Source organism: Mchenga conophoros, linkage group LG16 (genome assembly GCF_057382185.1).
Source record: "Mchenga conophoros isolate Kocher_MC1m ecotype Shallow Benthic linkage group LG16, M_conophoros_male_GT1.1, whole genome shotgun sequence".
NCBI classification, from domain to species: Eukaryota; Metazoa; Chordata; class Actinopteri; order Cichliformes; family Cichlidae; genus Mchenga; species Mchenga conophoros.
Genome location: NC_140541.1, coordinates 10,660,251 through 10,673,913, shown reverse-complemented (window position 1 = coordinate 10,673,913; position 13,663 = coordinate 10,660,251). Strand labels below are relative to the sequence as shown.

General features: G+C 39.7%; 1 protein-coding gene across 3 annotated transcripts in view; it reads right to left on the bottom strand.

The window, feature by feature from the left end:
* The window catches only part of enox1 (ecto-NOX disulfide-thiol exchanger 1), a 144,954-nt gene that overhangs the window by 46,703 nt on the left and 84,588 nt on the right, over positions 1 to 13,663 (bottom strand). For all 3 annotated transcript variants that reach the window (XM_085249109.1, XM_085249110.1, XM_085249108.1), the window contains exons 3-4: positions 3,481 to 3,629; positions 2,665 to 2,799 (exon numbers count right to left, since the gene is read on the bottom strand). In XM_085249109.1, the coding sequence (XP_085105235.1) occupies positions 2,665 to 2,799; positions 3,481 to 3,490 (145 nt within the window). In that variant the 5' untranslated portion in view covers positions 3,491 to 3,629. The remainder of the gene's footprint in view (positions 1 to 2,664; positions 2,800 to 3,480; positions 3,630 to 13,663) is intronic.

Genomic DNA, 13,663 nt, shown 5'->3' with positions numbered 1-13,663 from the left:
TGTTTATGTATTTTTATTTTTTTGCACTAAGTAATCCCAAAATACAAGAATTTGTATACACACCATCCACTGATACACATACAATAGTAATGCTATTCCACTCCATTTCTGGCTGGGTCCATGTTTACATCACCACAAAACCTATTCAGCAGTTGTCTCCTTTTGTAATGAAATTGAAGGAGTAACATCTGTGTAGATGTTCATCTACAATGAGAATCAGCTGTGGCTGGTTAAACTGCATTTTTAGATTGGAAATATGTTTCAATAAAATATTGCTGTTGGATTTTGCTGTCTTTTCAAGTTTTGCATTGTGTTATTGTTTTGGCCATAAGTATAACAGTTTTGAAAACAGTATGTAAGCACATGCAAAATGTCCTGTACGTACAAAGATTTTTGGCAGTTGTTGTGTCTGAGTGAGAAGATAATTCATGAAATTTGAGAGATGTAGTCATTGAATGCATTTTGTGCCAAAACAATGATAACTGGTCCTCAGTTTAGCCTACATAGACTTCTGTTGTGCTCACTGTGTGAGGAGTTTTGCAAACGTGACCTAAGTATTGAGAAATGTGTCCTAGCGTCTGTAAAAAACTGTAATAGGAGAGCAAAGAAAGGCTGCAGAGCAGTGCTGGCTGGTACATTTAGTGTTGGCTGAGAAGTGATAAAAGCAGTCAGGAAGTTACATTTAAGTTTTAGATTTGTTACTGAAACAGAATTAAATACAAGTATTTTCCAAAAATTTCTTCAGATTAAATAAAAGCCAAAATTTTTTTTTAAAGCAAGTGAAAGAGAATTTCACAAAGGATGAAATACTAGAAAAACATCCTATCGTTCTGACATGCTCGGTGGGTTTGTTGGGGTAGCAGGTTATTATATGACATCGTTCTCAATGTCATTGTGTCCTCATGCTAAATGTATGCATCATTGATTTAGTCAAAACAAAACAAACCAAAAAAAGATAGATGTTTGCACATGTGTTCAGGTCAGGTCCGACTAACTGCTTCATCCAGAATAAATAAATAATAATGACTAAATTCGTTTCAGGTTGCTTTTCTCCCTATCAAGTAACCAGTTCCATCGCTGAGCCGCAGGTCTTCCAACAATCCTCACATGGTTCCCATCCCGTGTCCCCCTCTGTAGCCAACTATGGTGCACATTTGTGCACACCCTGTTTTTCTTGTTTTGGACTGATTCACACGGATTCAGTGATATTTCTGAGCCCCAGGTTACAATCAAACACAGGACATGCAGGCTTGAATAAAAAAAGTTCAATGATACACCTAGGTTTTTACTTTTACCAAGAAATAACACGGCAAGGACAGGATGTACTAACAGCTTGTATGAGTGCAAAACTTTCTCTAAGCACAGGAGAACGTGGGATTTACTAAAGAAATGTTTAGTAAATGTTTAGTGATGGAAAGGCATGGTCAGTAATTTTGATGTATCCAGAGAACAACTCTCTCAACTCTTTTTGATTTTGCTCATTAATCAAAACATATTGATTCTTTTCCACTGCCTCACATCAACCTGACTTTCATGTTGTTTCCAGTCAGCACCAGATATGCAAAACTCACTTCTCCAATTTTTCTCACTGTTCAGTCTGTTTCTCAGGGCCCAGATAACAGGCTGTTATCTGGCTTACAGACTCAAGCCTTTTTAGTGCTGGTGGAAGTGGTGGGACCATAACATTACCTCGTGTGGTGAGTGATTTTATTTCCATCTGGAGAATTTGAGAGTCTCTTTAGGTAACATTAAGTAGTAATAACTGAAGCAATACAGCCCTTGTACCTTCTACATGAAGACCTGTAATATACATATCCACAGATTTATGGTTGCTGAGAGCTTCTGAAACTGAGACAATCAAATACAAACCAATGCATTCATTGGACAAACAGGGCCTGGATCCAGAAATGATCGAGCAGCATATAAGTTTATTCACCTTACTTAACATCTGTCACATATCCATGATATTTACAGAGCGAATACGACGACTTCTGATATTTCACAGGTGTTTATATAATTACTCTCTTTTTAAAAAATCCACTTAACTCCATCCTCGAGGTTTTCGTAACATGAACGTGCTGCTAGTTAACAGGCCACCTGTTGTTTTTTTCTCACATAAGAGGTGATAGGGTTAAAACACTGAGCTGCACTGCTAAAATTCTGCTAAAATGAGAACATGCTTCCTTATTTCCATGATTGTACTTGAAGTAATTGTTTTGAATGAATGAGACAAATGAGCCAAGAACTTTTAATTATTGGTAATCTAAACAGTTCAGAAAATGTTGTGAACCTGGGTGTCAGAACAGAATCAATCACCAGTGTGACAAAAAAATTCATTGGTGAAACCTCAGTAACACAAGTTGGACAATGTAGAGTGGAAGTTTGTAGGGTAAGGATATGATTCTGAATAAACAGAACCAGCCCTTTAAAATATTCCTAAATCAACCTTCATATCCATCCTTGGGATCAGCTTGGGATATATATATATATGATGATGATGGGCTGGATAAAGGGTAATAAAGATGATGATAATTGCTAGGGTGTAATCCTTTCATTGATCCTTAAGTCAAATAAAAAGTTTGCATACAACAAAAATATTCAATATAATTAACCATCGATGGTTTCCAGTGAAATAAATTTTGTAAAGTTGAGAGTAGAAGGTACCTGAAACCAGCTGCTGCCCGCTGATGCCCATGGGCATGATGCCCAGGTTGTTCATGGCCGTGGCCCAGGCTCCATGATCAGCGACAGGAACACTAATGTGGTTCTGCTCAGCACCCAGGTTGCCTACACCATCAGCTGTTGTAGCAGAGACAAGCAAAACACATTGAATGCAATACAGGATGAAACTGCATTAAATGAGAAGGTAATATTTTCTGGGAAAGGGTTTTAAAAAGTGTGGGGATGGCTCGTATTACAAAATTCGATATTGCTTTTCAATAAGCTACCAGTGTGACTGTCTTGTACAGAAAGCGAAGTATTAAGCCAAGCTCACAAGTGTTTTATAACGAGTCTTTCAGAATCAGCCGGCACACTTTGAGTGTTAACTTAGCAAAGTTTTAGCTGCAGGAGTTCCTGAAGGCTCCTGTGATAAATTCTGCTGTAGAAAATAGATCCATTCACGATAACAAAAGGAGACTGCAGAGCACAACTGGGGACAAAATATGTCAAACAGCCGAGTATTGCTGTCACAGAAGATGAACTCAGAAATGGTCAGAGGAAGTTATTTTGATACTTTCAATCCCCTGTAACTGACAGATCAGGCATACAAACGTGGAGAAAAGGCTTCAACAAGGAGGACTGTCTTCCACGTGGATTTATGCTATCTCTGGGAAACTTTCCCAACAGAATCCTGGCAAAGTTTTTTCTCTCCTTTCTTGCAAAAAAAGGAAAAAACACACACACACACACACACAGAAGAAAAACATGGCCTAACAAAGTTGGCCTATCTTCAGAAAGTACAGTAAATTCAATATGTACCACTGGCCATAGCAGGGGGTCTTTTCTCTCCACTCTCTGCAGTCCTGTCATCAGATCTTTCCTCCGGCTGACGGTAAGATGGAGGGATGGATTATTGGCTGGGAGAACACAGGGGCCCATCCACTCCAAGCCACAGTCACAGTCCACCTCTGGAATACAAAAAAAAAGGAAGTTAAGGACTTTGAAACATGGCAAAGTCCAAAAAAAATCCTTGAGACTGGAAATGAATCACTAAGCCAGAAGTTGATGCAAGAGCAGAGAAATCTTTAGGCAATTAGGAAGAAATGCTCCAATCCCAGCTGACTTTCTACCAAGAAAAGAAGCTTAAAGCACACACATGTACACACACATATACTGACACTTAAGCAGCAGTTTCTAATCTTAGAAAACACACAGAGCTGCGATATGAACTCCTCTCTCGCTGTTTAATACGCACACAGACACACACTTTATGTGTGTTGTTAGTGGGCCGGCATCTCGCTCATTAACAGTTTCCCACCCCTGCGCTGAGCCGAGCTGTCGACGCCACACGGAGAACATCAGAGGAACAAACTGACAGCGCTCGGTGACGCTGAACAAATCCCACATTTCTGTGTGACAGGCCGGTTTTTCAGCTGCATCCATACCAATTACAAGCAGGAATCATGCAAAGCAACAACAGCACCATTGTTCCTGTGTCTTGACACCCACTGTGACCGTTTCTATAATTATGCTTTTCTTATTCAGTATAAATTTCAGTCAACCCACCACTTTGGTCCACATTGAGCTATATCAACAACTATAAGCCAGGATGCAATGAGGTTTTGTGCAGACATGATCCAAAGACGATGTGTTACATTTTCCCCCTTTGCTGCATTTACTGCATAACGTATATGTATAGAACTTAAAGTTTTAGCTCTTGGTTGAAATGTTTGGGTTTTGAACGGTAAATGGATTCTTACATAGTGCTTTTCTACTCTGCTGGAGCACTCAATACACTTTATACAACTTGCGTCACTCACGTCAGCATTTTTCTATGCTTAAGTGCTTTCAATATAACATTCACTCTATGACAGAAGCATCAAAGACCAAGTTGGAGTTAGTATTTTGTCAAAGACTGGAGCAGCCAAGGATCAAACCATAAACTCTCCAATTAGCAGATGACCTGCTCTACAGCCACCCCAAGCTTACAGTACCTGGTGTTCCCAGGCGGTCTCCCATCCAAATACTAAGCGGGACTGACCCTCCTTTGCTTCTGAGATCAGACGGGATGGGTGTGCTCAGGGTGGTACAGCTATAAGCTGTGTTTTTAATGTGTATCAATGCATTTTGCCTCTGCTTATGGCACTCTATTGATTCATGTAATCTAATTATTCTGCCATTTAAATAGAACACTCAAGAAAATTACATTTTGATCTCGAAGGACCAGCCAGCTATTTTCTTTACTAATTTACTATGCTATGGGTCACTGATGGCTGGAGACCCCAGTATGCACTGCCACTAAGGAAGGGAAGGTTAGCAAGCAATGCTAACTAGCCTCCACTGGTCCAATTAGTGTCACAGGGGAAGTGCGGAGCAACATTTTGGCTCTTGGTAATTTAACTCATTATTGGGGATGTCATTTTATCTGGACTAACAGAAAAAGAAACAGAAAGCAAATAAACTACATTTAAATTTATAAAGGGAAAGACTTTAAAACAAGTTTGCTTTTTTTCTTGTCAGTGTTAAGGTAAACCAGAGATAATTCAGATAGACCTAACCTTCAGATCTGAAAAGTCAAGTAGGAAGTAGTTTTGAAATTATATATTTGTATGACTTCATTGTTCAATGATTAATGACATTAGAAAACAAATTTGTAAAGAGTTTAGAGTTTCAATTGATATTTTAAAGTCTTCCTGAACACACCATGGCATTCATTTAGTAAATTCAAGATCCATTTAGAGTAAAATAGATTCTAAAGCAGGATGCACTTTATGCCATTGCTTCATCACTGACTAGTCGACTCTCAGCCTGATCAACTCCTTGCTTACGTCCAGTTTCAACATATAAAGATGGCAATGGACAAAATGCCAAATGTAAGGAAACTTCCAAATGGGCTACTTCCATCTTTTATTTACATTTTGTGTTTTTGTGTACAACAGCAACCAGAGTTAGTGGCACTCCAGTGGCATATTAGATGTGCTTTAATGAGGTCTGACTCTGCTGAGGCTCATCTTTGGTGGGTTAATTAATGACCTATATGTTGGTGCTGGCATGTTTCCATCTGTCAGAACAGCAGCAAGATTTCCATTTCCTCGGTTTTTCACATTTTACACTGAGCTGGTGTTTAAATTATGAGAGCAGCAGTCAATAGAGGGAAAAGAAGGTCCTTCTGGCTGTAATTATTACTGACACATGTGAAAAATGACCCACATGTGCTTTGGACTCATTAAGCAGGTAATGTTTAAATCACCCAACAACAAGAATGATGATTTCTATAAATATGTTGAAAAAAAGGGTATGTGTCTTTAGAGGACTATAAAAGGTCGTCCTATCTCGAAGCTGCATTTGTCAGGAGTAGACTGTATCTTTGATGTAGGATTCAAAGTGTTTGACATGCTGAACACGTTGCCCTCACTCTCTCTCTGTCAGCCCACTCTGCTCTGCAGTAATCACCATTATTCACATCTGACACCAGGAAACCAGCTGAGCCCCGCAACACATCCTGCTTTAATTGAGACACAATCATATCGATGACTTTTCATTAATGACCGCACACTACGACGTGCGGTTTAGGGAGGCCGAAAGTTAAATTCCAAAATGTACACTTTTCTCGCTGCAGTCATAAATCTTAATTATAAATGTGATGATTGGACAATATTTGCAGTTTCAGTGAAAATGTTTGCCTTTGCTGCAGGCCTCATCAGAACAGATCGGTTTTGTTTGTGTCACTGGCACAGTCTCAGCACTGAGGAGGCAGCCAATCAAATACCGCCGCACTGAAGATTTACATGTGTAGAGCATATAGGACACGTGTTTAAAGTAAATGAAGATGGATGATTCTCACATAGCAGAGCACAAAGATGCACAGTCATTTCCAAAGAGACGAACCTTTAACCTAGACCCCGAACTGATCCCTCAAACCACATCTTAACCTTGAAAGAGCCTGATAAAGGAATGAGGACCTGAGAAAAATGTCCTCACAAAGACAGGCGAACCTAAGCACACACACATCCTGCAGGCAGAATTAGGTCCCCGGCGATACGGCGGGGGGATTGTGGATGAAGCAAAGGCGTTTGACAGGCTGAGGAGGCTGCTTCGCTGCAGCATCGCAGGAAGTTCACACGTTTAAGAATGATTTATCTTGCATAAAAAAGGCACTTAGCACAATAGCAGTTTGGCTCCGAAGACGGCCTTGTCTCCAGCACCACCAGCAGACTGCGTCACTGTATAGCAGACTCTTGTAATGTGATACTGCACTGCTTATGCTACACAGTTAGTCACAAATTAGACTTACATGTGTTTAAATGCTGCATATTATTTATGAAGCCAACAGAAGTTACGTTTAAACGTGTCAATAAAAGTCAATAAAATTTCAAATCACACAAAAGAATAGTAACGACATCCACAAAGTTGACTGACACAACACTGTGTGTGACATTAACAAACTCCAGATCCTAATGACTTTGGTTTGCTGCTCAGCAGGTAATTGTGTGGATGCTTTAAGCATCCACACTATTGAGTTCCTCTTGGGACTTCCGTACACTTTTTGGCACTTAACTACTTCCACAATTTTCAGCCGATTTTCACCGTTCAAATTTTAAAATATTCTGCTATTTCTGCTAATTCCTGCTATGTCTTTTGGTATTTTTCACTATTATACTTTTTAAAATATTAAGCTTAATTTGTCCCATTGAAATGAATGGGAAACTTCTGCAATTCTGCTAAAATTTGCTTGTTTCTGAAACTTAACTACTTCCTCATATTTTCACGTAGAACAACCATTCAAACTTTAAAATGTTCTCAAATTATTGGGCTATTCAGGTATGATTCAGCTTTTTCAAATCTTTTACCGTTTTACCTTTATGCCTCTTAAAGTTTTCAGTTGCAAAATTGTGATTTTTCACAAAATACATGCGTTGTTATGGTTGCTATGCACTTGGCTTCCAGTGTGCCACTGAAGGTTTTGCAGTCTTCTCTTCATGTCCGAACAACTTCTTGCTACTTGCTCAATCTTCACTCAACTTCCACAAATTATACATCAAAACGTAGGTATTTTTGCTGGGTTTCCGAAAATGGTCATTTGTTTGAGGGGAGTCGTCATTATGAGAAATAGACTGCAAAAATCCTGTGTCTCTCTGTGCTGCGTGCACCTGTTTTGGCGGGAAAAAGTGCACAGGCTCTCTGATTGGTGGATTCAAATTCAGCAGCTCCAAGGCTGCTTGACTGAGCTAGAAACTTACTTCTCTGTGTGTGTGTGTGTGTGTGTGTGTGTGTGTGTGTGTGTGTGTGAGAGAGAGAGAGAGAGAGAGAGAGAGAGAGAGAGAGAGAGAGAGAGAGAGAGAGAGAGAGAGAGAGAGAGAGGAAGCCTTTTTATGGGATGATCTCATTGTAAGATTCAAATTCAATATATTTAGACTGGTTGACTGAATTGGATCTTGTGTGTGTCTCTCTCTCTGTGCATGTGTGTTTCCATATGTGTCCATATTTGTGATTGTGTGGCTGTTATATTTTTTTTTGCCAATTTTTTTCATTTAACAAGTATATTTGAGGGACCCTTAGCATGTTCAGCATTTTTTCAGCTGTCCATTTTGCTTTTCCAATTTTTCTGTTTAAGTTATTACTATTGTGCTAAATCATACTATTTATGCTATTTTATAAGATTTGTGCTAAATATAGTATTTCTGTCAAATTATAGTATTTGTGCTAAAACATAGTATTGATTTAAAATTACAATATTCATAGTTCATCACAGTGTCTCTGGTAAATCACAGTATTTCTGCTCTGTTGTACTATTTTTCTAAATCATAGTGTTTCTGTAATGCTTAAGTATTTTTGGCTAAATATATTCTTTCTGTTATCTTATACTATTTCTCCTAAATTCTTGTATTTTTGAGAAGTTATCATGTTTCTGGTAAGTTACAATATTTCTGCTAAGTTCTGCTATGCTATTGTATTTCTGCCAAGTATTATGTTTCCTCTAAGATATTGCAGTTCTGCTAAGTTATTCCATTTTAGCAAAGTTCCTTTGCTTCTGCAAAGTTTTTACAATTTCTGCAACTTTTCAGCTTTTTCAGCTAGTTTTTGCATACAGCTTCAGCTTTAAAGCATCCACACTGCATTTTCGCAGGAAATGCAAATCTTTCTAGTTCACAATTGCTTTTATAGCTTTTTCTCTGAAAGAGATGCGATGGTAGCAGTGAAAATGAGCCAAATCAGTAAAGTTGTGGATTGGATTGGATCCAGATCTCAAGCTTGCCTGAATAAAACTATTTTTTTGTTCCAGAGAGGCTTGAAAAGTGGGGATGAAGGAAAACACATTTACAGTTATGGCAAAAAGAAACTCTGTTCCTTAGCAGGTTTTAAATTATGAAAAATACAGCCTCAGATGAACAACAATATGTGACACATCAAAATTAAGCTAAAGTACAGAAGCAGTCTATGAAAAAGTATTAAGCACTCTATAAAAGCAGGGGTTTGCTGGTCTGGAGTTCAGGTTTTTTCAACACAATCGTATGTAGGAGATACAAAGCAAAGACTTAAAGAGAAAAACTTTGCTGCCAATCAGTCTGAGAAGAGTTATAAGGCTAATTCCAAACAATGTGAAGTCCATCATTTAAAGTTGTTGACAAGTGGAAGTTATATAAGACCAATCTTCCAAGCAAATTCAACCCAAGAACTACACATCAGGCTCTACAGGTCTCAGTTAGCAAGTTAAATGTTAAAGTTGTAACTTTTTAAAAAAGTTTTATACAATTAAAAAAGACTGAACAAGCATGATTTGTTTGGAAGAACAGACATGACCAAAGTGGCCAGATGTTTGGCCGTAATGCACAGCACCACGTTTGGCAAAAACCAAAGTCAGCATCTCAGCACAAACACTTCATACACATTGTCAAGCTTTAGGTTTGTTTTGCAGCTACAGGACATCTGTACCTTGCAGTCAAAAAGTCACCCATGAACTCCTCTGTATAACAAATTATTCTAAAGTCAAATGTAAGACTGTCTGTCTGACAGATACAGCTTGACCAAACAGGACAATGATCTGAAGCTCAACAACACCCAACAAAAATATTCTAGTAGGACTATAAGAGGGTTGCGCATAAACAAATGCTTACAAACCTCAATGAACTGAATCAACACTGTTGAGAAGAGTGGGCCAAAATTCCTCTGCAATAATGTGAGAAACTGATCGAATTAGAAAACAAGCACTTCAAGCAACTTGAAGTTACTCCTTCTAAAAGTGTTTCTGCAAGCTGTTGAATGACATTGTTTACTCGGTTTTAGTACTTCCTTTTTAGCACGCATGTACATGCTAACATCATCAGATATTGTCTTTGAATGAATACCATTCCAATGTAACATGGTCTTCTACAGACAGAGAGTTGCCCTATGTTTCCTATCTTCTAAAAATATACAGTTTTATAAGGCTTAGTTGTCATTGGTTATTTTACATTTAAGCCAGTGCAGTCATTGTCTGCTGAAAGCATTTTTACATTGTTGCTTTATTCAGAAAGGCATTTAATTTTTTGCAGTCTCAATGTTGACATATCAGGAGAGATTACGGCATGCATAGTTGGTTAGAGTTACAATGAAAAGGGCAGTGTTGGGAAGGTTACTTTTAAAATGTATTCCATTACAGATTACAGAATACATGCCCTAAAATGTATTGTGGCGAGCTCAGACAAGGAGGAGACGGAGGTATCGTTTGGTCTTGCTTCCCGTGAGCTAGCCAGGGAACACAGCCGTTTATTGACATCTGCAGAAGAACAGTGCCGCTAGCTAACTGCTCAGTGCGGCAACAGCACAGCAACTGTCACTACCCGATCCGTACCGGAAACCCGATCGGTACCCCGCATGCGCGAAAGGTTTCTACTTCCGGTCGTAGCGTTTTACGATAGTTATGGGTCAGAGTATCTGTTAAGATGTTAAGAATAATAATAAATGTTTGCAATAATGAAGCATTTCAGTACAATGTAGACAAAAACGAAAAATAAAAAGAAAGTTACGGATCAGGACTCTCCGATCCTTACTGCGCATGTGTAAAGTCTGACCGTACAAATCGGGTCTACCCGATCCGTACCGCGCATGTGCAGTGTTTTCTTCTTCTTCTGTTCGTTTAATGGCAGTTTACTCCCCAGTGTACGAGGATACCGCCACCTGCTGACCGAGCGAATAAACCCTATTATAAACTGAATTATCGTCATTACAAACGTGTGTTAAATCTGATTTAGCGATAGTCGAGTGTGTTTATGCTTGTCTGTGAGGAGAGGATTGTTGGAATAGTGATGATGATGTGCGCTATCACTGTCAATTGTCAGTAAACACTTCATCTGGCTGATGAATCTACACGTGAGATATTACAAAGTCTGCATTATTAACTCTGTAATTAGGCGCCATTCTTCTTATTTTACGGCGCTGTTGCTCAATCGGGGGACGCTCTCTGTTGAGGAGAAAAGCATGAATTTCTTTGTATACGGATTATCCATTGTTTAAATGTCCCGGGCAGTCGAAAAGAAGGCAGAGCTGTTGAGAAATGCTAGGAGCTAACTGGGCGCTAACCGCATCATTCAAATATATTGAATGTCGCAAAGAGAGGAAGTGACGTAAGATTTGCGCATGCGGGGTACCGATCGGGTTTCCGGTACGGATCGGGTAGTGACAGCAACAACAACACAAAGGGCGCCCTCTGACCCCGGAAGGACACACTGTCGCAGCCAGAGGGCGTCACCCGTCACCATGGCAACATAAACAAAACACAACTGTACAAACAGAACCCCGAACAGCCCTGACCCGCTACAGTATTCTGTAATGTATTCCGTTACGTTACTCGATGAGAGTAACGTATTCTGAATACTTTGGATTACTTAATATATTATCATGCTGTTTACAACTACGTTAATGTACTATTGCTGTGATATTTATTACTATTACTGAAGGTCCGCGGCTCCGAACCCGTAGTAAAGGGACCTCTGACTAATACGGCAGGTTCTGTGTCGGGCTCGTAGCCGAAAAACAGCTTTACTTTGTTGTCTGGGTCAACTTTGCTTGCAAGAGACAAAGAGGCGTTGAAAGGCTGCTCCAACGGAACTTATTGTTTCGGAGGAAAACACGAACACAGTGTACAGTCGAGTCTTAATAGCTTACTTACAACTGGGCTCATCAGGCACTCTTCTTGGCTGCAGTGGTTATTATTATATTTACATGCTTCCAGCTCCCGTTTCTGCTCGATGGCAACTTGTACTTTTCCACTCGCCTTTTTCTCCCTCCTCGCGCTCACGGGCATATCTCCCTGCAGCACGGACTACACTGCCCATGAGGCTACATTCTTTAGTTTAGAGCTATGCCTGTAGCATTCTCCCTATTAGCTTAGCACAACAACAACAACAAAAAATGCGCTCTCTCACCCAGGAAACACGCAGAGAGAGAGCGTCTCCTGTAACCGTGGCAACCGTAACGCTGCCACCTGGAACAACAGAACGTAGCTGTCAAACAAAACCCAAACAGTCCTGACCCGCGACAATATGAAACAGGAAAATACCGCCGTGTAATCTATTTATTTCAACAAAGTAATTGTATTCTAAATACCACCTTTTTAAACGGTGACTGTAATGGAATACAGTTACCCATATTTTATATTTTAAATACATAACGGCGGTACATGTATTCCGTTACTAACCAACACTGGAAAAGGGAAACAAATATATATGTATTTTACAAACAGCAGCTTACAGTGAAGACAGTGCAAGACTCAACAACACCGTCTGTTCAATAATGATGCAAACTTTACCACATGTATTGCACAAAGTTCTCAGAATACTTTAAGCAATAGTCATTGCTGCAATCTATTTGAAAAAAAACAAACAAAAAAAACCCACATGGTGATATCAGTATCTGCCAACCGACATTGCAGATGAGCTCTACCAAAACACTGATTACAGCTTCACCAGTAAAAGAATTACAACATGCAAGTTTACCTAACAATAGTAATCAAGAATGAATATTAGGAGATGTGCTGAGTCGCTGATATAAAAAGTTGAGGTGGCTTTAAAGGAGTTTCTGAGTTTGCATGAGCAAGATGGTGGCAGTGATGCAAAGACATCTGTTTGATGGAGAGCTTCTGTAAAGAAATGGCCTGTATTTGTATAGCGCTTTACTAGTCTCTAAGGACCCCAAAGCGCTTTACACAACCAGTCATTCACCCATTCACACACACATTCACACTGGTGATGGCAAGCTACATCGTAGCCACAGCCACCCTGGGGCGCACTGACAGAGGCAAGGCTGCCGGACACTGGCGCCATCGGGCCCTCTGACCACCACCAGTAGGCAACGGGTGAAGTGTCTTGCCCAAGGACACAACGACCGAGACTGTCCAAGCTGACAAAGAGGCAGTCAGAGCTGCTATCATCTCCTTCTCTCTGCTTTCTCTGAGCAACACAACACTTTAACACTAACACACAGACACACGCACACAAACAAACACAAACACACTCTTTATCCAGGTAAGAATCACATGTTTAATGGGCCACAGCAGGCAGTTACTTGAAATCTACACTGAAGCAAACACCTCCAGCCATGTACCGTCTACAGCAACTGTCTCTTTTTTCAGCTGCTTGCTCATTTGTCTCGACCTGCTTTGGCTAATCTGTCTAATTTTCTGTGTGCTGAATGCGAGCATGTGTCTGTTTGGAGATGTAATGTACCATCACAGCCTTGAAAACTACCTCATGTTTGATATGTTTTCTCAGGTGCCTGAAGGCTCAAGTGTTCTTTTTTTCTCTCTCACCAATAAATGGATGAAGTACTTAAAGTAATCTTATTCTGTACATGCCTCTAAGCCCTAAACAGTCTATTTTAAGTTTGTTATAGCTGCAGACATCATTTTCAGTTGAACAGCTAGACTGTATATCTATTATACAGCAATATGTTTGTGCTACAGTATTCTCAAAGGGTGACTGCTAGTGAGTTAAAGAACATATGTTACAAGAAAAGATTCAGACAA